The sequence below is a fragment of the Temnothorax longispinosus genome, chromosome 3 (assembly GCF_030848805.1).
Source record: "Temnothorax longispinosus isolate EJ_2023e chromosome 3, Tlon_JGU_v1, whole genome shotgun sequence".
NCBI classification, from domain to species: Eukaryota; Metazoa; Arthropoda; class Insecta; order Hymenoptera; family Formicidae; genus Temnothorax; species Temnothorax longispinosus.
Window position 1 is genome coordinate 6,449,582 of NC_092360.1, and position 27,898 is coordinate 6,477,479.

Below are 27,898 nucleotides of genomic sequence, written 5' to 3' on the forward strand. Positions count from 1 at the left end.
CGCGCATCGTCGATCGCGGTAAGCGCATCATTGTCGTCATCGTCCCGCCGTCTTCGTCTCGTCGCGCTGATAAACGCAAACGGCAATTGCGAAACGCCGCCGCCGCCGCCGCGCCCCAGCTGAGCGCGTCGTCTCTCGGCCCGATGCTTAATCACGGTTAGACGCAACATTCACGCAACGTCATTCCGCTGATAATCGCCGACGTATCACTTCGACGCTGCTGTCGAACTTTTAATAGTTATACGGGCCGTTTCAGTGCGAGCAGTCAGTCGGTGTTCGATTGTCAGTGCGCATCCGACAGCCGCGACTTTGACACGCGAGCTGGAGAGTGGTCATTATCGGCGACTATAATAAGCGAGGTAATGTAGATATGCAAACGCTCCTTATTCTTCTATAATACCGCTATTACATTTGTTGCGAAATATCGCCTACATAAAATTCAGTATTAATTGCATTAACATTTTGTTGATTATATAAACATTTTGTTGACTCAACTTGCTCTTTATCATCCTTCCATTTGTTTTGAATATTATTTATATTAAACAGTATTTATATTGGAAATTAGAATATATGAAAATAGAATATTCATGGAGTTTCATTAAGATATGACGCGCGCGTGTAGCTTCAATAATTACAGTGTTATTGCTCTTATATTCATATTACATTTATATTATAATTACATTATATTAACTATTATTTACGATACATGAAGCATATAAAAGCGAGCTAATATCAAAGATATTAACCCGCTTTCTAAACTCAACTTCTCTTTACACTTGTGGCAAACAAATTATTACGATATATGAAGCGTACAAAAGCAAGGGCCAAGGAATTTTCTTCTAAACTTCTTTCTATACTTGTCGTGAAAACCTATTCAGCCGACATGCATGTAAGAACGACGACGAGAACACAGTCTTTATCATTTATTATCATAAAGAGTTATTATAAGTGTGATAAAAGTGAGTGCCATATGTGCCTTTGACCGCCAAAGAGTGGCGGTCATTTATGTAACGGCCCGGCAAAATTGTCGGGCAATTAAAATTTACATGCGATTATAATACCGTATTGTTACGGTCAAGGTTCCCAATAGGAAACCGTATATCCTCGCCATATAACCGTAGACGCGCGCCGTGTAGCATAGAATTTCGTGGTTCAACAACCGGTTATTTCTCGGTTAAAATTTCCCGCTGCGAGAATACGATCGCATCCGTGTGTATTTCGATGCGGCGAGAAATTGCAGATATATACTTATATATATATGATTCGTTGTTGTTGAAATCACGGAAGAGATACACCGTTGAATCGAGAAGTTAAATAACTGCTCTGAGGGGCACTCGTCTGCATCATCTCGCACGCGAAAGACACAGATTGGATGAGTAAATTGCGAAACGTTATCTAAGAGCCTAATTCTCCCGCTCTGAATAGTAGGTACGCGACTTTAAGATAATGTTAAACTAACGTTATTGAGGTCTATATGTGGAAATCTTTCTCTTCAGTTACACAAACGTATATAAATAATTTGTCTGACAATCTGGAGGACGAAATTGTTCCAAAAATAGCACAAAAATACGCAATTATATCCATCAAGATTAAAAAAAAAATGAATACGAAGAAACGCAATTTGTTTGTTGTTGACCTTCTTACAAATTATGCGAATAAATTTTATGCTTATTTATCGATTTCAAGATTACGTAAGTGAAACCAATTCTGCAGAGTTACATTTGTGATCAACCGCGGCGGTATTGCTTCAATTAAAACATTTTTTAAAAGCGCAGTCAGCAGCTGCAGTTTGAAAATTAATTTCAAAAATTTATATTTTGCCCTTGTTATACGAAATAATTTCAAGTTGAATGAATGTTATGTCATTAAAACTTAATCTCATGAAGATAAAATATTTTTAAAACTCTGTTTGTTAAATAGATTTGCTTAATTGAGTCTGGTTCTAGGCGAGTATACTCCCAGCTTAATCAACTTCCGTTTCAACATTAAAAACATGCGTATTTATTAGTTAATACATTACATAATTAAAACAAGTAAATAATAATGTAATAATATTAAATAATTCACATGTAATGATATTAAATACAATTCATTAAGTAATTAAAAAATAATAGATAGCAATACTAATAAATAAAGTATCAGTAGCGTTAATAATGCTAAATGAACTTATTAAATGAGTTAACACACACATCCTTACTAATATCGTATTTTAAAGTATATTTTTGTCATACGATTTGAGTCAGCCTTCAGAATAGAGTTCTATTTATAATTTTGTTTGCTATAAAAAAAATACATTTAAAGAATCAAAATATACACATATATAAAACATATATCTATTAAAACATACGTATATACACATAGAAATATATATAGAAAATTATAATTTACGAATGGACCGTATAAAATGAATTTGATATCACAAAAGATATATTCGAAGGGACGGGCTAATTATGAGCCGAGCGCGGTATATAATCCGTGCGCAAATCTTTCTTGGGAATTCGTTTATTTTTCGTACGTTTCGGTCCTATTTTGGACCATCTTCAGCAACTAAATGATACAAAGAAATTACGTGATTACATGAAATTATGTGGATTATATCTCGTGTCGTTTGTACAAAGAGATTACATGATTATATCTCGTGTCGTTTGTACAAAGAGATTACATGATTATATCTCGTGTCGTTTGTATAAAGACTTACATGTGTATTTCAATTACTTTGGCATACAAAAGATATAATTTTAATGTATTTCTTTAAATACAAAACTGCATGCACGGAAAAAAAGGAATTAGCTACTATAGCAAATCTAGTCGTAAAATATAGATAATTAACATTTTTTGCAGCGAGAGCTATAATTTAGCAATGGTAGCAAAATCTTTTTGCAATTATACTAAATTATAGCTCTCGCTGCAAAAAATGTTAATTATCCATATTTTGCGACTAGATTTGCTATAGTAACTAATCTTATTTTTCCGTGTGGTTAATTAATACGCGTGTCTGAATAAAAAGTGCGATTATCGAACTGCTGCTCTGAGCTATAATACCTTATAATTCAGGCAGAACGAAGCAAATACCAAATCATACATAGAATACCTCAAATTGCGGAGTTTAAAGATCAATACCATGTTAAATATATAATTATAATTAAGCAAAATTAATTTTTTACGAAACTTTATTTCATCTCATTTCATCTTCTACAGTTTTTAATATTTTTACATGGAAAAGAAAATGATATTGTATTAACAGCATAATTAACAGCAGTGTAATTAAAAATAATCTTGTGAATTCAATAATAACAAAAATGAAACAAAAACGTCATGCTTTTGTTCTATTGTTATTGTTCTACTAGTATTAAATTATATCAGATTATTAAATTTGAAATTATTGACTTAAGATTATTTTCAATTAGACTGCTGTTAACTAATGATATTAACATCAATTTTTTTCTGTGTTAATACCGATTTTGATACGTCATGACATATAATTTTATACTATTCTACTATAGTACTTCAGTATTTTATATTACCGGTCTCGGTGCTTCATCGTACTAATGCGCACGTTTGTTGAATTGGACAGAATTTCATCAAGATGCCGCACGTTCTAAACACCGTGGTCCATTTGGTCAATCTGGTGGCTTACAGTTTCACACTATATTATGCCTTTAAAATATTACACATTCCTTTCCTCGAAAAGAAGTTCAGCGACTTCGAGACTGGCCAATTCAAGTATTTAACAATGTGGGATGTGGTAAGTAGTAAACTCGCTCTCTCTCTTCTTACAAGGGATACGTCACAACTGTCCGAAATCGATTCTCCTTGAAATATATTGTGAAACACAAAAATCTAAGAGACACATATTTTTTTTATATATGCCCATTTTGAGATTTAATTAAAGAATGAAACAACTCCCCCCCCCTCCCCTTCGATATCGTCGAAGTTAATGTATACCTAAAAGCGACATAAAGAAATAAGACGTAAGAGAGTAAGAACGAAAATAGTTTCAAGAGACTAAACTACAGATATTACAACGAAATGATATGCAGAGAATAAATAAAGAAACAAAAGTTTTAATAATTCTAAAGAAAAACAATAAAAACTATTATTAACCCCTTACTATTATCTATAATCTGATAATGATAGAAATATCAATCGTACATTGCGCGCGGCGCAAATAAAGCTGCACAGAAACAAAGCATAGTGATTATTTCACTCATTTCTCACAAATGTTGTAAAATAACTCTTTTATATGGATGAATTTGGCATAAAAATGTATTTAATTTTTATTTATAGAAGAAATGTAATTTCACAAAAATAATAATAAGGATCAGGATATTTTGAAAACTATATGTATTAGATTTTTGGAAAATTTAAATACAGTTATAAAGTACATAAAAAATTGTAAAAGTTTTATAAACTCAAACATTTTCTTATATATTTTACCGTTTCGACGATAATTGCTTAGAATCAAATATAAGCGTTATTTTTAAGGGGTTGTTTTACCTCTTAATTTCAAGGAACCAAAGCAATTAATTCCGGACAGTTGTGACATGTCCTTTGTTAGATAAAATATCAGATATATATAATATATAAAAAGTGTATGTATATATATTATTTATTATAGATAATATAAATTACAAAATAGGCGTAAAGTGTAAAATATATAAACTACATAAAATATATTTTAGAATAAGAATATTGCTAACAGAATGATAAAAAGAGCAGTTTCTACGCAGAAAATACTTTTAAATAATATCTCAGTCACGTTATAACGTCAAACATATAGCACAGATTTTTTTAAGTGTTTTAAATAAAATGAATTTTTCAAGTAATTTCTTTAAAATCGACCGTGACTGGCAATATATAACGTCTTTCCGATATGAACATTGAAAAACTGTGAGCCAACTTGGTTTGTCGGATTCACACAGCACTAAAAATGCACTTTTTCGGATCAATCATCGAGGCATTATTAATTTCGACCATGGGTTTTGGTCAGTTGATGTAATTTCTAAATTAAATAGTTTTAAATTTTTATTGCGAAAAAATCAATTTTCGCAAATCAACTGACCAAAATCCATGGTCGAAATTAATAATGCCTCGATGATTGATCCGAAAAAGTGCTGTGTGAATCCGACAAACCAAGTTGGCTCACAGTTTTTCAATGTTCATATCGGAAAGACGTTATATATTGCCAGTTACGGTCGATTTTAAAGAAATTACTTGAATTGTTATTCTATACTGGCAAAAGAAATTTATTATTCTGTTTAAAATTTTTTTTGTTGATATCTTATGAAAAATGATACAGTTCCGTTTGCTTGATATTTTATATACTAGAAACTAGCAATAAATATGTATAATACGTATAGCAACAATTAATTATTATTAGATATTACATATATAAATTGAAAATTTTAATTACTCTTAACATACAGGACGTTTCTGCAATAGAAAATTATAAAGCTTTAAGAACTTTCTTGGGAAAAAAAACAATTTTTTTTCGCGTAATGAATATTTTTGATTTGTAACCGAGTTATAAAAGTAAAAATAACTGGCAACGTTAAAGGGGTATAAATATCGTTGTCATTTTCTACCTAGATTGGTCGATCAGAGCTTGAAATGGAGATTGAACGATTCTTATATGGAGTAAGCTTTCATATAGCAAATCTATCAAATTTTTTGTCCAGTCAATTAATTCATCGAATCGATTATTTGAGTTCTGCTCGTGGCATACATACATACATACATACATAACTAAGTTTTTTTGACGTCAGTCGTTGTAAGTTATACAACAAACTTTTTCGAGTACAGATACAAAACAAGGTCTTTGTTAAATAACATCTCTTTTTACGGCTGCAAATTTGACACGGCCACGAGTCAATGTACACGTGCAAACCATTGAGTCAGCGAATAAATAAATAGAATTAATGCTCTTTTCATTGTTACTGTTTCATTGTAAGTTGTGACTTCTCAGAAACAGAAAATCATGTGAACTTGCATTATACTTACGTAACGTAGAAATATAAATTACTGTGTAAATTAACGACAAACTTTGTTGTACACAACATGCTAAATGTTTGCGTAGTGCTTAGACGCGTTTAATTGTTAAAATATCAATTATGACAATTTTCGACAAACCTGATTCTAGTTGTTCTACATTAATAAATGAATGTACAATTTACATTCCTCTTGTCTCTCTTGCACTTTGCGTGTCGAATGAAAATGTATCTTGTGATAACTGATCAAGATTTATAGGCATTTATTGGTCCACGAGATTGTTTATTCTGGAAATAACGTTCTCCAATTCCATTAGAAAATATTGTCTCGAAATTTGTAAGTAAATGCAGGGGTTTAGCTTGACCTGGGGGTACTGCGGTACCTAAAATAATTGGAATAAACAAAAAGAAAAGCGAGATCGTTTGGACGAGATTATCCAAATTGACAAACTATCATATTATCTATTGATTTTTTCTTATAAAACAAGCATCGTACAGATTGAACCGTCTGTCGTTATTAGGTCATTAATATGGACGCTTGCACAAACATATTTGAATATGTAAACACTACTTAAGAAATTGATTGAGAAAAACAGATAGCTGAGACTGTTTTATTAAAAACAATCTAGCAACCGTGATATGATAAATTTCCCGCGGGGCTGGAATATTTCTTTAATAAGCTAGTTTAGTTAGCGACAGAAAAAAAGGAAATTCTTTGCTACCTTTTGCTATCTTTAGCCACTAGTGCATTAGTATATTTTATCGCTAATAAAACAAGGCCGATTAGAACCAACAAGTCTTGGTTTATAAGTCAACCGGATTACGTTTGTATCGGGTGTTTCAGACTTAACCATTGCACTTAACAAAGGATGGAGAAATACCATTGTTCCTCCTTCACTATTGTGTCATCAACTTCGTGTAATTCTAAGTTTCTAGAAAGTCTAGACCTTGCTCAGAGCAAGATTGGTCTCTCCCCTCTCTCTCTCTCTCTCTCTCTCTCTCTCTCTCTCTCTCTCTCTCTCTCTCTCTTCCTTCTTTCCTTTCTCTTGCACGAATCGCTCCCCCGAGAGCAGCTTTGTTAAAAAATGAATTAGAGCCTTTGATGCCGGAGAAATACGCACCCTATATCTTTGAACATTAAAAATAGATAAAAAAAATATGATATAACAACTTGAAATCAGTCAATCGTATCAAACGTATTCAAGTTTGAGTATCGGCGGCACCAGGACGAGCTCTGGTAAACCGAGCATAGGAGAATCGTAGAGAAAAAAAAATCACAATCACGTAGCTCCCCACGAACGGTAGCTCGAAGAAATACGCGGATACGCCTGCACAAAAGCGGCCTCGTCGCTCAAGGTCCACGAGTAGCAGTGAAGAATAATAACCAGGAGGCCGATATTCGATCGGTGGACGGCGATCGATTCAAGCTGATCGCCTGCTGGAACGCCTGGAACCTCTCAATTTACGAGATCGGCCGCATTCCTTCAAGTTTCCTCCGTTCGCGGACGGCGGAGGAAACGGGGTTTCCTAAGGAGAATGGGGAGTGGAGACGCGACGGGGAGAGTAGGGCGCCCAGGACACCTAAATCCATCACTGCGCCACGTTCTCCCCTTCCATCCTTTTCTCCGTTCACGGCGGCCACATGAACCAGTGCCAAACGCACGCACGCTGCAGTCTTTTCTCCCTTCCCACCCGCCCGTTTTACTCCATTATCCGTCAGTAAGTCGCGGGCCGCCGACACGAGTGCGCTCGAGGTGTATCTTGTGCTGGACCACGTGTGTGAAAAACGTCGCGGCTCGGTGTCTCGCGCCCCCCCGGCGCGAAAGAAAAAAATTGAAAAAAAAAAGAAAGAAAAAGACAAGAAGGGCAAAGACGCCGCGCACCACACACCCGACCGCTCTAAAGAATCGAGGCGCGCGTTTTCCGCACCAAGTAAGGGTAGATCGATCGGTATACCTCGAGGTCGTGGAGAGACGGCCGTGCGTCGACCGATTAAAAATAGGGTTCTCTCTCTGTCTTTCAGCCTTTCTCTCTCTCTCTCTCTCTCTCCCTATTGCGAGACGCGGGCGTGTCGTGCACGACGATAAAAGTAGAATCCGGTCCTCCTTGTCACGCGTGTACACACGGGCGGGCAAAGTGTTTGCGCGATCTCGACCTCGGAGTTCCGAACCCCCGCCCCGGTGCCGTTCACGCTCGAGTCGCAACAGCGTTCCCCGCGTTCGTACGCGCACACGCGTACGTACGCGTGCACGGCACACGCGACGGGAGCATGCCTTCTCGTAGCGGGCGACGGCCGTCGGATCGTCGACGAATCTTGTTGTCCCCCGGTGAACGAGAGCGTCGCGACAACCCTCGCCGCGCGGGCAAGACGAGGTTAGGATATCCGCGGACGCGCCGCGCGTCCCCGGAACGTCTCCAGAACCCAGAACCCCGCTGGCGCCCGGCGCGGCGTCAGCGATCGCCGCTTGTTGAACGGCAGGTAGATCGGTTGTTGCCGTTGTTGGCTAGATTCCAATCGCATCACGATACGTTATAGCGGGACGCACGTGGAAAATATTGCCTTCGTAAATATAAAGGAGAAAAGAAAAAAGAGGGAAGAATATATTTTGTAATAATATAATGTGGTGTAAACTTAGAGTTAGAAGGATGCAAAAAGAGCGGGAAGGGAGTAAACTTTGGAAAATCTCTTATCGACTTAACTTTATTACGGACGTATTGCAATTTATCCATAAAAGAATTTATTATTATTTATTTTTATTTAGTCAGTTTTAGATGGATTTTTAAATGTTGATGGGAAATCAAAATTGTAGATTTCTTTAAAAAAGGCATAAGAGAAAACCGGTTTTTAAACTTTTAAAAATCTCACACTGCAGATCTGTCTCTTTTATTGTGAATTCGAATTTGCCACGATTTGAAATTTGCAATTTATTCATTGTTAGATGTATGAACGCTAGAAAATCAAAATTCCAGATTTCTAAAAAAGGTATTATATATAGAGGAAACCAGTTTAAACTTTTTAAAATCTCTCACTGATCTGTCTCTTTTATTGTAGATTCGAATTGGCCGCGATTTGAATTTTCTGCGGTTTGTCTGTGAATGAGTTAATTATTATTTATGTAATCAATTTTTAATAACAGATCTATAGACGATGAGAAATAAAAATTGCGAATCTTAAAAAAGACGGAACAAGGAAGATCGATATAAACTTTTGAAAATCTCCCACTCACCAGCAGCTTTGTATTGCGGGTTTGTAATTGAATTAGAATTTTCTACAGTTTATCCATTTTTATCTATTTTTTTATATTATCCATTTATTCAATTTTGATTACGTATAACGTATAGGATACATAGAGATAGTGGTGCGATCTCTTTCCTATTTCAGAATTTATAGAATATACTTAATTGCATTGTTGTTTATGATTTCGCGGAAATTGTCGAGGTCGTTAGTCTGAAGAAACAAGAAGCATAGTCGATACATTCGCAATTTATCTTCCGGCCTTTTGATTGAAGATCCAGTACCAAATAGATTGCTTAAAGGAAGAGATACATGGTAGGAAGTTCAAGTCGTAATAAATCATTGCGTCGCGAAGATAACGAAAGTAATTTTAATAAATCATCGTATCACCGTCGTACGCGTCGTAAATGCCAAGACGGCACTTAATTTCTGACGTTGACAGAAGGAATTAATTATAAGTCAATTTAAAAAGTTTTATACTTTTTAATTATGTTAAAATATTTGTACGTTATGACAATTATTTGAAAAGAAACAAAAATCCTATGTCGCGCAATATATCGTAAATAAATTATCTTCCGATTGTCCCGCTTTGATTGAAAATAGTGTTTTAACCTTTGTTGTGCACACTGGGTCTTTTAGACCCCCAGCGTATTTTCAAACGCGTTTTTTTAATACGTACAATGCGGATCGGGACCTGTGCTGCCATTTACCTGTAGTTTAGGGATAACACTTCAAGATCCTATACATAGTTTTGCCCGCCCGGCTTTAGTCTGCTTTTGGCAGTGGTGAGAAGTTGAAAAACGCGTGATTTCATAGCAATATAAGTATACTTTTTTCAACTCCGCTATAAACTAATATTTTTCCTTGAAAGTGTAGTATTTCAAGAAAGTAATCCCGCAAAAATTATTAAAAAATATTAAAAATTGAATTTTTTATGCATTTTTAAGTGAAAAGTCCATTTTTCGGTTTTTTTTAGTTAACATATCATTTATAATTCTTTTATGTTGCAAAATATTAATGAAACCTATTAGACCTTATTTTGGAAGCTTTGAACAATAGCCAGCAATTTTGTTTGAGTCAAAATAACGAATTGTACGTCTGTAATAAACGTTTAAAAGTGACTGGGGTCTAATAGACCCCCTGTGCACAATACGTAATTTTGAAGAGGTGTGCACAACAAAGGTTAAGAATTGTTGATCTGCATTGGAAGAAAATATAACAGATCAAATACAATGCCATTTTCTTTTTTGTGGAAAAACATACAGAAGAAGAACGACGGAAATTGAATGACACGTTAAATCATACTTTCTCTTTGTACGACACGAAACATCTCCCCATTGATCTACTTTTAATTATTACAAAAAAAATATATAGCAATATTAGGCCCTGCGATATACAATTAACAAAAGATTGTTTCAAGTACCAAGATCAACTTTATAATTTTATAATTTACGTACTTTCTTTCCCAAGACACTCCATTGTCTTTGAAAATTTGTTATACTTTCCGAATTATTAATCATTTTCCCGCCATTTTATATTCTTGTTTTTATTTTCCCGGTATATTCTCGTAATTGTCCTTCGAGCTTTTCTTTTTCAATCTACTCGAAACTTTTTCTCATATTTGCATCGGCTTCTCTAATCGGAAATTTGTCCAAGTTCGCACTTATCTGCTCTAACGTGCTCGTTAAACCGCATGCAATCGACAGACCGCAACACCGCGAGTTGACAGCTTCTGACGGGAATAAGTATCGGACGACATTGTATCGACAATCGTAGAGTAAAAATGCTGTCCTCGGGTGGGTAATCGCGTTCCAGATTCGTGAATTAAAAAGTCTCTGTCGCGCTAAGTGAGTTATGTAACGTAATAGCCGGGCAACGGGTCACCTAATATTTCTTTGAACGCCCCGCAGTTCATATTAAAATCCGTGAAAGGCCGTATATTAATTTTACGCTTCGGTAGCAGGGCTAAAAAAAAAGAAAACGAGCTCATCCACGAATAGGTGAGCCCCGATGACCCAGTAAAAATATAAGGCGATATTAGAGTTGAATTTGTCGAAGACTATATAGGTATGACTATATAGGAAGACTATATAATTATTTTAAAACTAGATTATTATCTCTCTCGTTGTGTAAACTAACACTTGAATAATGCATACGCGTTATACGTATGCTTGTGCATTATTCAAGTATCAATTTACACAACGAGAGAGATACGATCTAGTTATAACGTGTTTCTCTTTGAATAATTTTTTCACTTTCATCCTTTTAAGTCGACAAACGTTGCCGCTCATTTTGATACTCGTTATTTTTGTTATCTTTATCTGATTCATATTTCCTCTCAGATTTTTATCCTCGCTTGACATTCAATTCTCACAATCAGTTGCAGCCTATCTCTATTCGATCGTTTAACTGACAGGAAAGGGTCTTCTTTTATAACGACTTCTTTTATAAAAAAAAAGTTTCGGTAAATTCAGACTAACACCGGTCCGTCGTGATATACTTTGCGCTTGCATAAAGTGCTTTTACATTGCATAATGCGATTAGCAGGATCGCTTAAGTCTTAAATGGACGATAAAACGCGAACGCTTCTTTGTCCAAGCTATTGTTCTTAGCTTTTTAGTTTCTACGTGACATAATGTTTACCGCTACTTCGTGTACCGAGAGTGAGTGTAAATCACCTTTCCTCGCGAGAAGTAGTACAAGATAGAAATCAAGCGTCCATGGAGATGCGAAGAAGTGAATGAATAATGGTGAGGTAACGAGAGGCTTCACACATTTTCTCGATTTTATGTTGAAAGGACGGGTTTATGTAACGATATATAACGTTTCATGTATATTTCTATACATAAAACGTATATATATATTTCCGACATCTGTCTTAATATAATCGGGCGAATCTTATTTTCTCGGACGAAATCGTTGAAACACGCGCGCCATAAAAATTAAATTAGGAAGAAGAAATTTCGGCGACGTTGGTTTATGTAAATTACGTGAAACTAAATAAAAAGAAAGGAAGGAAAAGAGAGAGAGAGAGAGAAAGAGAGAAAAGAAAAAAATCGCGCTATAGATACAATACGAACATACATTTATAGTTGTGTTAATGTTTTAAATTAATTAACAAAATCAAAGCGTCTTGTTTTCTTGAGTTCTCCGCTGTGTTATTTGGGATCTCCATTGATTATTATTTAAATTAATTCAAATGCAATTCAAAGCTATTCACTTTCAATTTCACAAATGGCTATTTTGCATGTAACCTTTCTTTGATGATTTACTTCTTTCTGTAACCATTAAAGAATGACATCACAATAATTAATTTCTTTGGTTATTTTTAGATTTACATATTTCATATAATACATATGTATACAGGATGATACAAAAGGTTACTGTCAAACTTAAGGAGCGTATAGAACAACTTTCGATTAAGAATCTATGGCCAGTATTCATAGTCGGTTCTTAGTTCAAGACTTAAGTAACGTCTTAAGTAATATCTTAAGATGCTAATACGACTCTGTTATTGGTTCATAACATATTAAAGTCGTACTTAAGGTCTTAAATATAAGATCCGACTATAAATACCGGCCTATGTTCTCCGAAGTAATCCTTGTACAGGCCTTTGAATATTTGAAACTCGGATAATATACCAATGAAATAATCGCAATTTACTACTCTTCCACTATTTTACTTTATTTTGTTTTTATTAAGGTTTTATCAAGGATTACGTGAGATACCTGGGATATTTGAGGGAGTGCGCCAGAGTTCTGTTCGATGATGCAATGCTTACATTGAATGCGGATGTCGCCAATTCGAACACCTTTTGTAAATTCAGTAAATTCAGTGCCAATACTTAACAAAACTTTAATAAAAACAAAGTAAAACTAGTGCAAGAATAGCAAATTATGATTATTTCATTGGTATATAATCCGAATTCCACATATTCCAAAGGCTTGTAGCTTGTACTGACTAATTGTAAGTCTATTTTGACCACTCTATACGCTCCTTACGTTTGGCAGTAACCTTTTAAATTACCCTATATACTAGATATACATACATATATATATATATATATGTACATTTATGTACAGTTTGAATTTGTTGAAAATACACGAAGTAGCAAAAATTGAGATTTGTTATGCACGTGAGATCTTTTTTAACCAAGTACTTAGTTAGTTACGTATAAATTATATAACTCAGTTATACTCGCTTGCATAATGTACGCACGTGTTGGGAAATTATCAACTGAAACTTTCCATCTTCGAACTATCTTCCATTCGCATATTTGTCACTCTTTAACAATAATTGTCGATGTCGGTAGTACTTATATGATTCGATTTCGGTATCGATTTCGATAAGTCGCGTACAGGAATAAGTCTCCTTTGAAATCACTGGTGCAAGCAAAAGAGAATTGTGAAAATAAAAATAAAATAAAATAATTTTTTTTATCTTTGATCTTTTGTGTATTCATATTTCTCTGAAAATAAGATTTAAAATGCAGAACAAACAAAACTGTTACGTGAATATATAACACACGCACATATGCACACACGTATGTGTATAGGTGGATATATTTATGTTTAATATTTTTTGGACAATTGTGTTTTTACAATCTATATTAGTTTTTGCAATCAAAACTATTGATAATAAAAAGTTAATCATTTTTATTTTTTCTACAATCACCAGTATAAATGGAATGTTTTTTTTTTTAATTAATTATCTTATTTCTATCGTTTAATCGCAGTTCTTGGATCAATGAGTGGAAACAGTCTTAAATTTTTACATAATCGGGCCCGGAATGTCCATGTCTAATAAATGATTGCCGAGATTGCGCTTACAAAGTTTTTTGCCCTCTCTGTCTCTATTTTCCGTTATTACAGCGATTTCTCTTGGTACGCATCGTTTTTCTTCAAGAGAAGACTTAGTTAATAATCCAAGCGAGAGACTCTCCGAAGGAGAATTTAAAAGAAGTAATGTACGCCAAGAAATTGCTGCAATTAGAGCTGAAACTTCGGTCGCGGTAATGGAAAATGCGGTTTGAGAGAATAAGAATTCGCAAGCATAGTTTAAATTTTAAACGGCCGTTTAGTAGACGCGCTATCCCGAGGATTGGATTATGTAAAATTTTCCATAATCAGGTTTCACGTGCGGCTTAGTGCCGCCGGGCACGAGAGTTCCAATGAGATCCTAACGATGTTAACATCGAGAAAATAATTCAGAGAGAGAGAAAAAAAAATAGGAGATTGTCTCGCGCGAAAGACAACGTGTACGCCGCGACGGGTGCGCGGGTCTTCTCCGGTTCTTGCTCGACGTCGCGCGTCGCGCCGACCGCGACGGATGTCAGTGTGGTCCCCCTCCCCCCAAAAGAGATAATTACACGTTTCAGACTTACTCGTGAACAGCTGTGAGATGCGAGAGGGCCTAGCGATCGGATTCCATGCCGTTACGTTTTTGCAGTACGCTTCCGCGGTTTATTACGATTACACGTACACGATCGTGCCGCACAATGTCACGAGCGTGCACAACGCCTACGGTGGGAAGTTCAAGTTCCTAACGTTCTGGGATGCGGTTAGTATCGACGATGCAAAACTGATTTACGAAAACTGATTTGCGCACCGTTTCATTGGCGATGAATTTGCGATATCTTTGCCCTTTTGGTGTCGGTATACCCACACTGTCCCACACGTTATGCACGCTGCACACAAACGCATCCCACACTCCGTGTAGATCGAACCCTCTTTGGCTGTCGCCGAGATCCCGTTACGGCAAATCGCCGAAGGAAACGAAACGAGATTTTCCGCGAAACCGTTATTACGCACGAATTTGACTTCGGAAAATCTAGGCCGATACGCGAACGATAATGTAACACGATCTCAACCTGTATAAGCGGTCGTGATCCGCTTCAGGATCTGGAAATCGTTTGTAACCGGTCCTTATTATCCTGACCTTGTTATCTTTTAAATTTCATTTTTCTTGTTTACATCTGCAAAAACCGTTACTTCCGCGGGAACAATTATTTGTACGTATCATGCGTAATAAAAAATACGTTTTTTAGATATAATGTATAAAAAATATGTACAGTTTCCGGCGCGGCGATTATTAGTCAAGGCATCATTCTTTTATTCCCAGACACATTCATCCTGCTTTTTTTTCCTGTTATTCCTCGCAAAAAAAAAATGGAAAAAGAAAAGCCCAGAATTAGTTATTGTATTTTCTATAGAGCAACATATTACGGGGCAACGAGAAACTCTAGTATATTCTTCGTAAAAACCGATTCTCTGGCGATCACAGATCTAGTATACGCAATGTATCCTTATTGCCACGTTATGTAATAGTGAAAACCGACACGTCTATCTAGCAGAGACCTGGGTGATCGCAAAAATCACAAATAACGGTGATATAATATTCCTCGAATCACCAACGTAACCGGCATTACGCTCATCGATAACGATTATACGGTGCAATCAGTAATTACAAAAGAACTTTTCTTTCAATGTAGCGTATATGTATACGGAATGATGATTGAGAAGCCAAATAGCCCTGTTAATTTGTGATGAACGGACAGAATGAAATGGAGACGGACACTACTCTGTAAAAGAAACCTGTCATTTTTATTAGCGCAATAAGTTAGTGCGAAAAAATATACACGTATAAACATGTAAAAATAAATATTACGAAAAAAAGACCAACAATTCAGCTCGGTTCGGATACATGTTTCTGGAATAATGACTATCTGAACTCGCGCACAGTACCTAATCAAAGCGTTTTTGAAAATTTATTAATTATCACTTTCTAACATCAATAACTACATCTGTATGTTTTTGAAGATTTTCAGGCAAAATTCTTTTCATGAAAATCACCATGCCGACAGTTTGCCGACAGTTGAATATATACCGTGCAATCAATTAAATTTTCGGCGGCAGTGTGGTCTAATGGTAGAGCGCCAGACTCGTAATCTGAGGAATCAGGTTCGAGTCCACACTAGAGCCATGGAAAGTTTTTTCCGAAAGCTGCGCCCTCCGTGCAAGATTGGGGCCCTTGTGCGGAGCAAACTGGGCTCCGTCTTTCGGAAAGAGACGTTAAGCCGTTGGTCCAAAGGGTTAAGTGAGGTTTCACCGGGGCTTTGTTCAAAATATGCGTCGCATAGATTAAACAATGTCAAAACTATGGCGTTGAGTACGGACAAATCGTCAGTCTTGGCAAGGTCATTCATTCCTTGAACAACAATTTAAATTTTTTACTTTTTCATAATGCTAATTTTTATGTTTTATAAGTGTATGTTATTTTTGCATTACGTGCTAATAAAAATGACGGTTTTTAAAAATAGTATTTAAGTCATTTTATTCTGTGTCTATTATTCTATTGCAAAATAATAGCCAAAAAAGATTGTCATTCTTATTGTAATAAAAACGTTACTTTAATTTGAAGAGCTACGCAACCGTGTCGCTTATCGTATTTTATAAAAAAATCTACAGTATATAGTAAAGAAAATTAAGAATCGAAGTAGTAATCGTTTCAAAGTGGCTATAAAAGTTCTAAACGTTGTAAGAGTTGTAAGTGTACGCCACGTCTAGATGAATGAACGCAACACATTCAATACGATTACATTGGAGTTGTTTATTTTTCAATTGACATTTATCTCGAGAGTGAATCAAAAAAATACGTTTGTTAGAGACGAGCGTAAGTCCTCTTCGTTCCACTCACTTTATCCCGTTGAGCCAAAAGCGTGACTCTACATTCGTCGAGATTACGTTCGAACATTTTGTCACTTATCGTCGAACGGTGACACACACTCGACCATTTCACGCTTGAATTGCCGCCATCAAACCGCTCGTAAAGAGCAAAATTCAATTGTTTAAGCACCACTGCCACCACTTCATATTATGCAGCGAAACGGAGGCACGTGTCACGCAAGACTGCTTGTGCGCAGCGTCAATCGTTAATTATCGCTGAAATGTTCGTTTAACTCGAACTAATCGTTTCATCTAACAAAACTATAAGAGCATCGACTTCCGATCTAAGATTCAAGATTTCTAAATTAGCCTGAGTTTCATTCGTGCACTTTTTAATTATCGAATAAGCAGAAAATCACTATCGCGGTAGCGATAAAAACTTTTAAACATAGTTTATTATTAATTTTTAACGATTAAAATAGCCCTTTTGATGAGTTTTTATTTTTGTACTCAAAGAACCTCAGTCTAGATGATTAGGTAATTAATCTTGATATCGAGAGCAGCGCAGATAATTAGGTCACTTCCTCTTGCTCTGTCATCGCGTCGAAGTGTCGCTCGTGGTGACTTGCACGTGACATGCATCATCACTCGATTGACACGTGATAAGCTTATATACGGACGGTGTAGACCAAGCGTTTTGATGGATAAATACTTGGTCTTGAAACGTCAATATTAGATCTAGGTGTCCAAACGAAATCGTATGTGTCGTGCGATAATCTACGGATAATATTGATCGATTATACAGTATTATGTAACCTTACATAATATCGATTATACAAAATATTACGTTGACCATTAAAAAGTGCATAACATATTTGATTATCGTGCTTTACATGAATATTGTAAATTGACAATCGAAAGAGTTCTATTTTGGCTTAAAAGAAATTTAAATGACAAGCTGAAAAACATTTAAATACACAAAACACGATATGCTTTTAAAAATTTTTTTTGTTCTAGAAGTAAAACTTGCCGTTTAATATTCGAATGTATATGATTATATTATTATAGATATATTTTCGAATGTATATTGATGTTCGAAATAAAATATTCAGTTTTCGATACTTGCTAATCTTGTCATTCAAAATTTCTTTAACGTAACGTACATGTGCAGCATGTACAATAAATGCGTATGAGAATGTAAGTCATTCATTAGGCATAGGCAATTTTGCCGCTTGTATTTAACAATGTCTTTATCTAATCAATGGAATGACATTTAAACGTTAAACTATGTAAAGGGAACGGCGATAATCGATAGACGCAGAAAGTCCCAAAGTTTGCCTATACGATGAAGAAAACCAGAGAAACGTCAAATAATGAAATATATGATTATATTATACATATATATTTTAGATTATATTATTTTAAGTAGTAAATATAAAATACAAGTAAAAAAATCGCTCGCTATATAAATTTCTTTAAAGCCCGCGTTATATTTAGTCAATTATCTCTGAAATCTTAACTCGGAATTATTAACAAGTTTATTATTAATACGCATTTATTATTAACGTATATCATTATATAATATAATACATAATATAATTATACTAGTTATTATACATATTATAACAATTATTTATTATTAATATATATTATTTATTATTAATACATTAATTATAAAGCAGTCCTGAGTGGGAGTACGCAGCGATAATATTAGTTAAACCGCAGTTAACTTTAAGCGATATTTAAAATTACTGCGACACTAAAAATATTTATTGACTTGTTAAATTAAAGTACCTTGAAATGTCACCTGTGTTCTAGATTCTGCAAGCGATATTCTTTTTGATATGTCTTCTGAACGATCTAATCGGCACGAACGCCGTAAACCCCAAGAAGCCGCCCTTCATGCGGAAGCTGAAGGATCATTTACATGCGAGTCTCGGGTTTCCCGTTGCTATGGTGAGTAGTATATAATTAAATTCCATTCGCCTCAAATTGAGCAAAAGAGAAAATATCGGTAGTTTAGATACTTCCTTAGATACAATCCTTATGAGTTTAATTATCCGGAGTAATGAGAGAAGAAGAATATTTTCGAAACGGGGCCGAATGAACGACAAAAGAAGAATCGATTTCGCTTCTGCGAACCGTACAGTGTATCACATTCGCAGTTCAAATATATATTAACGTATAAGTTAATTTAGCATGTATACATTTTAGTAAAGCGAGTTTTTTTTTTCTTAAATAAATGTTTTCCTAATTCTGTCCCACGAATGCGTTTGCACGAAAGCGACACACGTGTCTTGCGCTCAAGCCCAACGAAAAACATTACTTAAATAAAGAAGGATAAATAGGGGCCGATAAAGTTACATCAAATTTCAAAAATGAAAGGAGAGATATACAATAAAAATTACATACAAATGTTTTTTTTCTACATAATAATTATTTTTTTAGAGCACTGAGACATTCCAGTTTTTTACAAGTTTGAACATTTCTTCGCGGTTTTTTTTTGTCTAAAGTTCATGAAATAGAATAGAATTGCGGTCTTAATGTTTTTTTATCTTCGAAGCTTCTTACCGACAAAAAATTCTTATCAGACAGAACTTAAAGTACCTGCAATACTTTCCATTTCTGTAGTACCACCAAATAGTCCCGACCTAGTCTAATCAACTTTCCATCTCTTCGATACGTCTAATATAAGAACTTTTTACCAGGAAATAAATTCGAGAACGACGAGATATTGAATCTCGAAAAAAAGAGTGAGAGAATTTTTACACTTGTAAAACGCTGGGATAAATGTTTCAACACTTATGGCGGCTATATGTAGAAAAATATATATTTATATATAAATTTTATTTTATTTCCTCTTATTTTGAAATAAGAATTTTTATATAACTTTGACTTATATCTTATGTATCCCGTATTCGATATATTCTCGTATCCTTCTCTAATTTAAATAAAATCTGTATTTTTTTACTTGAAAAAATTAAACGATTGCATTAACTTAAAATACATGCTGAAATATTTGAAATTAAGCGATATTTGTTCAAAGAGGAAATATTTAATTCTCAGTTTCTACACAAGTATTGCTCGTTGCAAAGATTCGTAAATAATATAGAATAGTATAGAAACTTGAATCGTTGAAAGTTAATGTCGATTTTGTTGCCTTGCAGTTCGTCGGCGTGACTTTCTGGGCGTTGATGTTCGTGGACCGTGAGCTGGTGTTGCCGAAAGCGCTGGACCCATACTTTCCATGGTGGCTGAACCATTTGATGCACACGATGATCATGGTGACGACCGTGTTAGAAATGATCGTCGCGCCACGACAATATCCCAAGCGATCTCGCAGCCTCGGAATACTTACTGGTTTCATGCTCTCGTACTTAGTTTGGTGAGTGAAGAAACGGATTTGCGTGTATCCGCTCTTCTTTGTTGTAATAATAAGACGTTACGAGGAGTAAGTGTGTCGACAACTTTACATAATGCAAGTTTACAAAGAGGATGCGGGAAGTATTTCAACGCGGTAACTTTGTATCTGTCGACGATTAGGAGTTCTGGAGATTCTAATCCACTCCAGAAGAAAGTTGTGGAGAAACTCTTGATAACACGAAGAAGAAAGAAACTATATTATAAGCATCTCACTCTTGGTACATCAAGTGCATAGAACATTACACGGTGTCTTTCAAAATTTCAGGATACACGTAATCTACTTTAAAAGCGGCGTCTGGGTGTACCCCGTGATGGACGTGTTGACGCCGCCGCTACGGATCGTGTTCTTCGCCGTGCTGCTGACGTTCTGCACGATCCTATACTTTGTCGGGGAGATGCTGAACAACATCATCTGGGGTAACGAATACACAAAGCATAAAAAATCTCACGCCAAATCCAAGTAGCCTCGCCCAAGCGTTCCTAACGGGTGATAAAAACCGCATCTGCCTGCCGCCTGCGGTGTTGGTGAATAAAACAAAAAAAAATGGATCTTTTCTACCACCCTCCGTTACAGCATGCGCGATGTTATCATTTGTCAGAAAGTAAATGTCATTTAGAATGTTAGTGCTGTGTATATGTGCATGCGAGGCGCAGTTTAGGGTATATAACAGTGAGGAGGATCGGCGTGATCGTTAACCCGGCGCGGTGGAGATAAGTAACACGGACGAGCAGGAGTAGCATGCAAAAGGTGCAACGCATTTCTACGCGATCACGGACCAAGGGAGACTAATCCGTGGGTATAGCCATAGCGTTTCTTTCTCTTATTTTCTTTCTCTTCATGCGCCGAGCGAATAAAATGATGCGTCATATCAATCCATCACCCTTCATCCCTTAACCGCGATAATAGTTATTTTTGTACTTTCGTAGGGAACGACCTATCATATTATTGTTTTTACCAATAAAGTCATAATTGTAACATACGATGCACGTAGAATACGTGTGTAATATATGCATATAGATGTACGATGTAGCGTACATGACAATTTGAACTAAAGTCCAGATATATTTGTGTGATCGAGTGTAGGAAAAAAATACGTAGCGGTAACGGAGAGCGTGGAGCCGGATATGAAAACGTAGAAACGGCGGACGGACGAGAGGGAATCTTAAATGTACACGATCGTAATATACCGATCATCCGGGGATAACGTGCCGAGGACATTTTCTTGCTACGAGTGAGAAGTGCCTTGGCGAAACCTATTACGTTTACGGAAAGAAGATATTGACTCCGACGTTGAAACGAAAACATATGATTATCTATGTATGATTATATTGGTACAGTTTAATTCAGCGAGTAATTTAATGATTCGTATGGCCTAAGAATTGATATTGATTGCCGTAACATATATTTTCCTAGAAGTTTTATTAAAATATGTTCCATAGATAGACTCTTGATATCTGTTTCCTGCCAGAATATTAAAGCTTAAATTGAAACGTGTACGTCACGTCAATAAGAATTATACATTATTTATAGAATGTGTCTCGCTAATGGTTCGATATGCTACAATAAAAATATAAATGACGATAATTTTATCTCTGATTTTTCTCGGACAAGAAAGATATTTTAAATGCAATCAATGAACTTGTAACACGTTGGGAGAGAAAGTAATATACATTTTCGTATTCCGCGTATACATATTGTAATAGTGAAATTTTAGAGACGTTTAAAAATATTGAGAGAATAAATAGGCTAATGTAACAAATATGGAAAAAATGCGATACGTAAAATAGAGTACTCCATAAATATATTAATAATTATTACAAAACATGTATAAAATGTAATGATACAAAGAGACACAGCTTACAATTAGTACTTTCCAATAGAAACATTTGTACTAGCCGCAAATATTCGACTTATGTATTAGTAATATATATCTAGCAATATATATATCTAATATATATCGCTTACTTTTATATATATATATGTATATATAAAAGTAATCCGATCTACTTTTTTGACTATAAAATGTGGCTGTTGCAAAAGTTAATTATTTATTAGTCAAAAAATCAAGAATATTCATTGTTTTGCATTCTATGAATGTGCTTCAAATTACAATTACATTAAATGAGTAAATATTAAATGGATCTTTTTGTTTGCAAAGTAACCATTAATTTATAGATCAGTAATAGAGAGAATTGTAAAATGAGTTTTATTCAGCCACTTTTGTTAAAAAAAAATAGATGTATGAACATACTCGCGCACACACACATACACAGAATATCTTACTGTCTCTCACAGAATGTTCGATACATTCTTACAAACATTGGAAGACATACGATATTAGAAATGCAATAGTATCCACTTTTACGGGAAAATATGTACAACGTAATGTATTTAAGATTCTAGTGTCATCACAAATTAAAAATTAATTACCTAGGACTCGATGCGAGTTGTCACACACATACACACGCGACACACAACAGTTATGGATACCGTATTAAAATTTGATTACTATTTTAGCGATAATAATAAAATGTGGAAAAATATATTTATACATATTTTGTGTTGTACCTACGGATCTTCTCAAGCGGCATTATTAACCCAGCTTTCGTTATTCCATCGTATGATATTTACAAAAACGACCAATAAAAGTTATTACTTGATTTTATTTTTGTTCCGAATACTATAGCGATAGAAACGATAAGAGAAGAAAGACATAGTCCGATCAACGATACGTAACTATTTTTACTATTTCGATAAATTATACCTATCCAGCACATACTTTCTTACACGCGCATTTCTCAGTATATTTAAAAGAGCAAAAAAAGTTATCAGTCTTACGTCGCGATATTCTTACTTTTTTTCAATTGCGGCGATATTTGAGTCCCCTTGGAACTACAATGTCTGCTGTTAATTATCTCGTCGATACTCTGCTTTAATTCTTCCATCTCCAGTATATCGAGCGGCAGCGAAGTCTGCGTCGCCATTTCCCTAGCACTAGTCTGTCCGTCGCCTTGCAGCAATCTCGTTAACTCTGGATAACACGAGGTGAGACTAGAATCCATATCGTTCATCACAGCTTTCCTATACGCCTCTTTCTTCTCGTTTTCATTCTTCGCTTTAATATCGTTAGCCTCCTGAAGCAGATGTTTCAAGATAGCTTCGTCCTGCAGAACGTACTTGCCCCTATGACCACCCTCGCGACTTCTTCTACCACTTTCATGATTATAAGTCTTACAGTTCTTACTGCTACACTCTTTATTCTTATTACGCTCGTGTGCGTTGTCTGGATCTAACATTTTTAATTCATCGTCTGATTGACTGCCCTCACTGTCACTGTCCTGTTCATCTTCCTTCTCCATATTGCCTACTTCCAGGTCGATGTCCTTATCAGCCATATCTTGATGTATCTTCTCTTCGCTACTTAAATTTTCGTCGCTGCCGCTTTGCCCTCTCAACAAAAAAGGCAATAGCATGCCCGTGTTCTTAGTGTCGATAATTTTCAAGGCTCGCTCATCCAATCCAGCGTTTCCTAGTCTTCTGCCCATATTGGGCATTGGAACTTGAGTCATTAGTTGACTGTCTTGAGAAGTAGTGCTGCCTCTCCTAGAGAGCGGATCGATTTTGGCTGATCGGGATTTCCCAAAGTCTCTTCTGCTCTTTCCACGACGACCGCGCGACCGGCTTGCGACCTTTCGTGTCGTCTTCACCTGTGCAATCTGCACGGATATCTGCGAGTCCAGAGAATTTCGTCTGGATTCCATAGAAACGCATCGGAAACTGTAACTGAACTCAGAATCCACCGAATTTCGTCTATTACTAGACACAGATCCTGTAGTGCCGCCGACTAGCGCACCCCTTCGCGTTACTAATTTCGGCAAAGCGGCCGCCCAAGTGGTGCTGAAATCTTGCGACGCCGCGGAATTGAGATCGAAGTTTAGTCCAACCGGATCCGCGTGGGTGTTGTGAAAACTTATGGACAAACGACCGGCCTTATTAAATGTCTTCCGGTTCGCGAATAAATGCGCGATAAGCTTGTGCTTGCTCAGTCTTATAGGAGGCTCCTCAGACTCGCGATTGAAGATCCTGCAAACGAGGAGGAAACACATACTACTCAGAATCGCATTATGGCGACAATGGCAAGTCAACAAAGTAAGTATCTAGGATGTATTGAAATTTACCTTCTCAGAAATCTGCACCATGTATTGATCGTCGAGCTAGTCCAAATCCACGAGGACATGAGTATGCCGGTAGAAAATAACGCGAGCAAATGCAGTTGCAGTTTACCCGTGCTAGGCCTCATATCCATTTTACATTCAGATACGTCTGCATACTTTGTCGTAATCATGCATCTTTAAACAAATTCAATTACATTACACTTACATTACATTTAAATAATACTGGATTATATAAAAAGTATGTGTCTAATAGATTATAATTCAGATATATTTATAGAAATTTTCCTATTATGTAAAATACGTATTTTGAGTATACACGGACTGTAATATTACATATATTGAAGTCTCCTTACGTCATATAACTCCTGAAGCTTTGTTGCCACTGCTGCGAGTTCTGAATTTCATAAATGTGACAATAAAACGTTACAACAACAGCTGCAAAAGTAGCTATGGAAAAGAGCCCCATTCTGACAATGGTTTGTTTTATCTTTGAACTTGCTCTTTCGGATATAATTTCTTGACTGCTTATTTTTAAGCGAATAAGCGTGTAAAGCCCTAAAATATGTGCAAAATTATATATCGCAGATGCAAGAATAATTTTTCGATACGTTATATATACAATAATAGATTAATACTCACAATTTAGATTAATATAGAAAGCATGGAAAAATATGTAAAAATTTTAATATCATATATCGATACAAATATATGAAAGATAAGGAACAATAAATCTACCTCTGCATAAAAAGTATCCTCCTATGAGCACGCCAAGTAATACGGGACCGAGTACAAAAATTTTCGGCGCATGATCGGCGTAACCCACGAAGCAAATTCCCGTCATGCTGTTGCCGTCAATTCGGCCTAACGCCATGATTGCGACAGTCAAAACGAGTGGTATGCACCAAGCAATTAGATGAAAGTAGGCACTCTTTTTGTCTATCCGGTCTTGTATCGTGCCAAGTGCTCGAAAGCTCATGTGCCAAGCGTACGTCAATATAACGAACCATACCACAGCTGCCATTAGTGAGTAATACACTAAGACGAAAACAACGACGCAAGATAGATTTTCACCGCTGTAACAATATTTTATAAAATTAGATCAACATATAAAGATCATTACTATGTATTCGTGAAACATACCTTGGTTCTCTCGTTCTTAACGTTCCGTCTTTGCGGCATATAATTACATCTCTACTGCCAGGAGTGAATTGAACCAGCCAGCCAATGCAAGATACCATAAAGCAACTATTTATGTAAAATATCACCAAAGCTGGATATTTGTTTGCGCTTCTCCAATCTATCAAAAATGTTACCTGGAAAATGTACATAATTTTTTTATATAATTGATATGTCATGATATATCACTTATAAATAACTTTTTCACGCCAACTTACAATGGTGACTAAATTGAAAAAGCAGCAGATTCCTGCGGCCCATCTTATGAACAGATGTATTTGATCGTGTTCATCAGACGTGTATAACGGGTCATAACATGGCGTTCCACAGCCCTCCACTCCATCAAAAATCGAAAGAGCATTGTCAGTAGGTACAAGAGGTTTCAAACATTTGCCCGAGACATTGAATTTCAATTCCCTAATGTCATTCTGGCACAAACGCGGAAACAATTTCGTATTGTCACACTTTGCAAAATTCGGCCATATCGTATTATTCATCAGCATCCTGCAGGGTCCCGATACCATCTTGCACATCTCTTGAGACGGCAATTCGACTGTATCATTAATGCATTTCGGCATGAATATTGAGCATAAAAATGGCTGAACGACTGCCCAGCATTTTGGCACATGTTTCAAAGCTTGCAACGAGTACAGTCTTTCCTGAAAGAGGATGCATATAGAACAATATAATGTATCCTCTAATTCTAATGTATTATTCTAATGTATTATAGAAGAAAAGCAATATAATATCTAATATAACATATTATAAACAACTTGCTATTAAGAATGTTAAAAGCTAAAATAAAAATCTATTTAAGTATAGCTGGCATAACAAATTATATTATCTTTATATCTTAATGCTCCACACCATAGAAAGGTTAGCCTATGCATAGTAAGAAATGAGATACCTGAGACAACGCAAATCTTGAGACTTAAACTTCCTGGTTTATATAGATGCAAAGTAGGTTTATTCCTTAGAAAGCTTCGCAACGCTAAGTTTCTAACTTGCATGCGTAAATTTTCGCAAAAGTCACGTTTTATCAGAAAGGAAAAAAAAAGAACACATTACTGATGCAAAGAATACATAAATAATAATCTTATCTACCTCAACAATGTCCTGAGTTACACGCTCGGGTATGAGGTCCAACGTGGTAAAAGTGTAAGGTAATTTCGTACCCATACAAGTATTTCTAGACAGCGGAAGACATTTGGCGGGTCTGCGGCAGGTCGAGATATCCGGCGACAATTCGCCTATGGGATATCTCTCCAACAGATAATTGGGATCCTTGATCCTGTTATGCCGGCTCAAATCCACATCCTTCCACGTACCGTTTTCACCATTGTCGTTAGCTGTGAATCCATGCTCCAGTTCCAAAGGCGAGCCGTTGCGAAGCAACAGGCAACAGAGGATCAGCAAAAGTATCATCTGCGAGTGGAGAACAAAAGTTTGTCACAATCAAGAGGGAATCAATTTCATAAAACGTATATTTCAACGTAAGCAAAAGCAGAGAAGCGATTCCTTCTCCCACATCTCCGAGAGAAGACAAAAGAAACTCCATTTCTCTTTTACAAGTATGCGACGTCTCTTCCACGAGGTTCCATCAATCAATTAATTGATTTTTTAAGACGAAATGTCACGTGGGGACAAGAGCGCGAAATAAACAATGGGATTAGCGGTCAGAGGACGCGTACTACCTTCGTGCGGTCGGGCTTCACGGATCGATCCCGGCTAACCGTCTAATTGTAGGCAAGGTCTGCGTCTCGCATCTTCTACGCGACAGCCACTACTCGAAGTCGAAGCGCACGATTCACGAACCAGCCGGACCACACAACGCGTCGCGTTCCCGGTCGGCGGACCACCCACAGCGCGCCTTCCATTCCAGCCTCCCCCTCACTTTCTCAAGTTTGAACGCACACCACAGTGCCAGTCGGCCACGTGCATTGCTCACCGATGGCAGCACCACTACCCGGCGTCATCGCTACACACGCGCGGAAATCAAGGCCGAAATACGCCGAGACGGTAACAACGAGTCTTTCCCGCGTCGCTCGATTTATATTTCGGAGTCGTGCAAGTATTAAAAATGCAGTGCTAAAATTATTAGATTTTAAATTTATAAATACATTATACAGTAAGTTGTATTTTCTTGAGAGAGAATACATATAAAAATATTTTATAAATATAAACATAAAATTGTTATATATGTATATAAAGGTAATGATTTAATGAAATTTTTATAT

At 36.1% G+C, this 27,898-nt stretch overlaps 2 protein-coding genes across 13 annotated transcripts; one reads left to right on the plus strand and one right to left on the minus strand.

Annotated features, from left to right (window-relative positions):
• Window positions 1-22,855, plus strand: LOC139810762 (androgen-induced gene 1 protein). 7 transcript variants are annotated; one of them, XM_071774596.1, is made up of 7 exons: window positions 17-156; window positions 257-359; window positions 3,575-3,745; window positions 18,705-18,842; window positions 20,054-20,271; window positions 20,575-20,726; window positions 21,394-22,855. In XM_071774596.1, exons 3-7 carry the CDS (start codon window positions 3,587-3,589, stop codon window positions 21,444-21,446), a joined length of 720 nt encoding a protein of 239 aa, XP_071630697.1. In that variant the 5' UTR covers window positions 17-156; window positions 257-359; window positions 3,575-3,586; the 3' UTR covers window positions 21,447-22,855. The 7 variants fall into 7 exon arrangements, with proteins under 7 accessions (XP_071630695.1, XP_071630697.1, XP_071630699.1 ...); XM_071774594.1 differs by having other exon boundaries at window positions 1-359; XM_071774598.1 differs by lacking the exons at window positions 17-156; window positions 257-359; window positions 3,575-3,745 and adding exons at window positions 7,701-7,925; window positions 14,600-14,781.
• On the minus strand, window positions 22,537-27,783 carry Smo (smoothened, frizzled class receptor). 6 transcript variants are annotated; one of them, XM_071774585.1, is made up of 8 exons: window positions 27,356-27,783; window positions 26,766-27,086; window positions 25,880-26,320; window positions 25,626-25,798; window positions 25,221-25,558; window positions 24,839-25,040; window positions 24,489-24,659; window positions 22,537-24,417 (listed from the first exon to the last, which is right to left on the minus strand). In XM_071774585.1, exons 2-8 carry the CDS (start codon window positions 27,084-27,086, stop codon window positions 23,145-23,147), a joined length of 2,919 nt encoding a protein of 972 aa, XP_071630686.1. In that variant the 5' UTR covers window positions 27,356-27,783; the 3' UTR covers window positions 22,537-23,144. The 6 variants fall into 6 exon arrangements, with proteins under 6 accessions (XP_071630686.1, XP_071630687.1, XP_071630690.1 ...); XM_071774586.1 differs by having other exon boundaries at window positions 22,537-24,393; window positions 27,356-27,782; XM_071774589.1 differs by lacking the exon at window positions 27,356-27,783 and adding an exon at window positions 26,569-26,660 and having other exon boundaries at window positions 26,837-26,975.
• Window positions 27,784-27,898: the final 115 nt, after the last annotated feature.

Excerpts from the sequence above, each read along its gene's own strand:
- Smo (XM_071774585.1), bottom strand. The coding sequence starts at position 27,086 with ATGATACTTTTGCTGATCCTCTGTTGCCTGTTGCTTCGCAACGGCTCG. Across the intron at positions 25,799-25,879 it reads TTTTCAATTTAGTCACCATT|GTAACATTTTTGATAGATTG; the intron begins GTAAGTTGGCGT and ends TACATTTTCCAG. Across the intron at positions 24,660-24,838 it reads AGCTTCAGGAGTTATATGAC|ATGCATGATTACGACAAAGT; the intron begins GTAAGGAGACTT and ends ATTTGTTTAAAG.
- LOC139810762 (XM_071774592.1), top strand. Across the intron at positions 14,782-18,704 it reads TCCTAACGTTCTGGGATGCG|ATTCTGCAAGCGATATTCTT; the intron begins GTTAGTATCGAC and ends CCTGTGTTCTAG. Across the intron at positions 18,843-20,053 it reads TCGGGTTTCCCGTTGCTATG|TTCGTCGGCGTGACTTTCTG; the intron begins GTGAGTAGTATA and ends GTTGCCTTGCAG.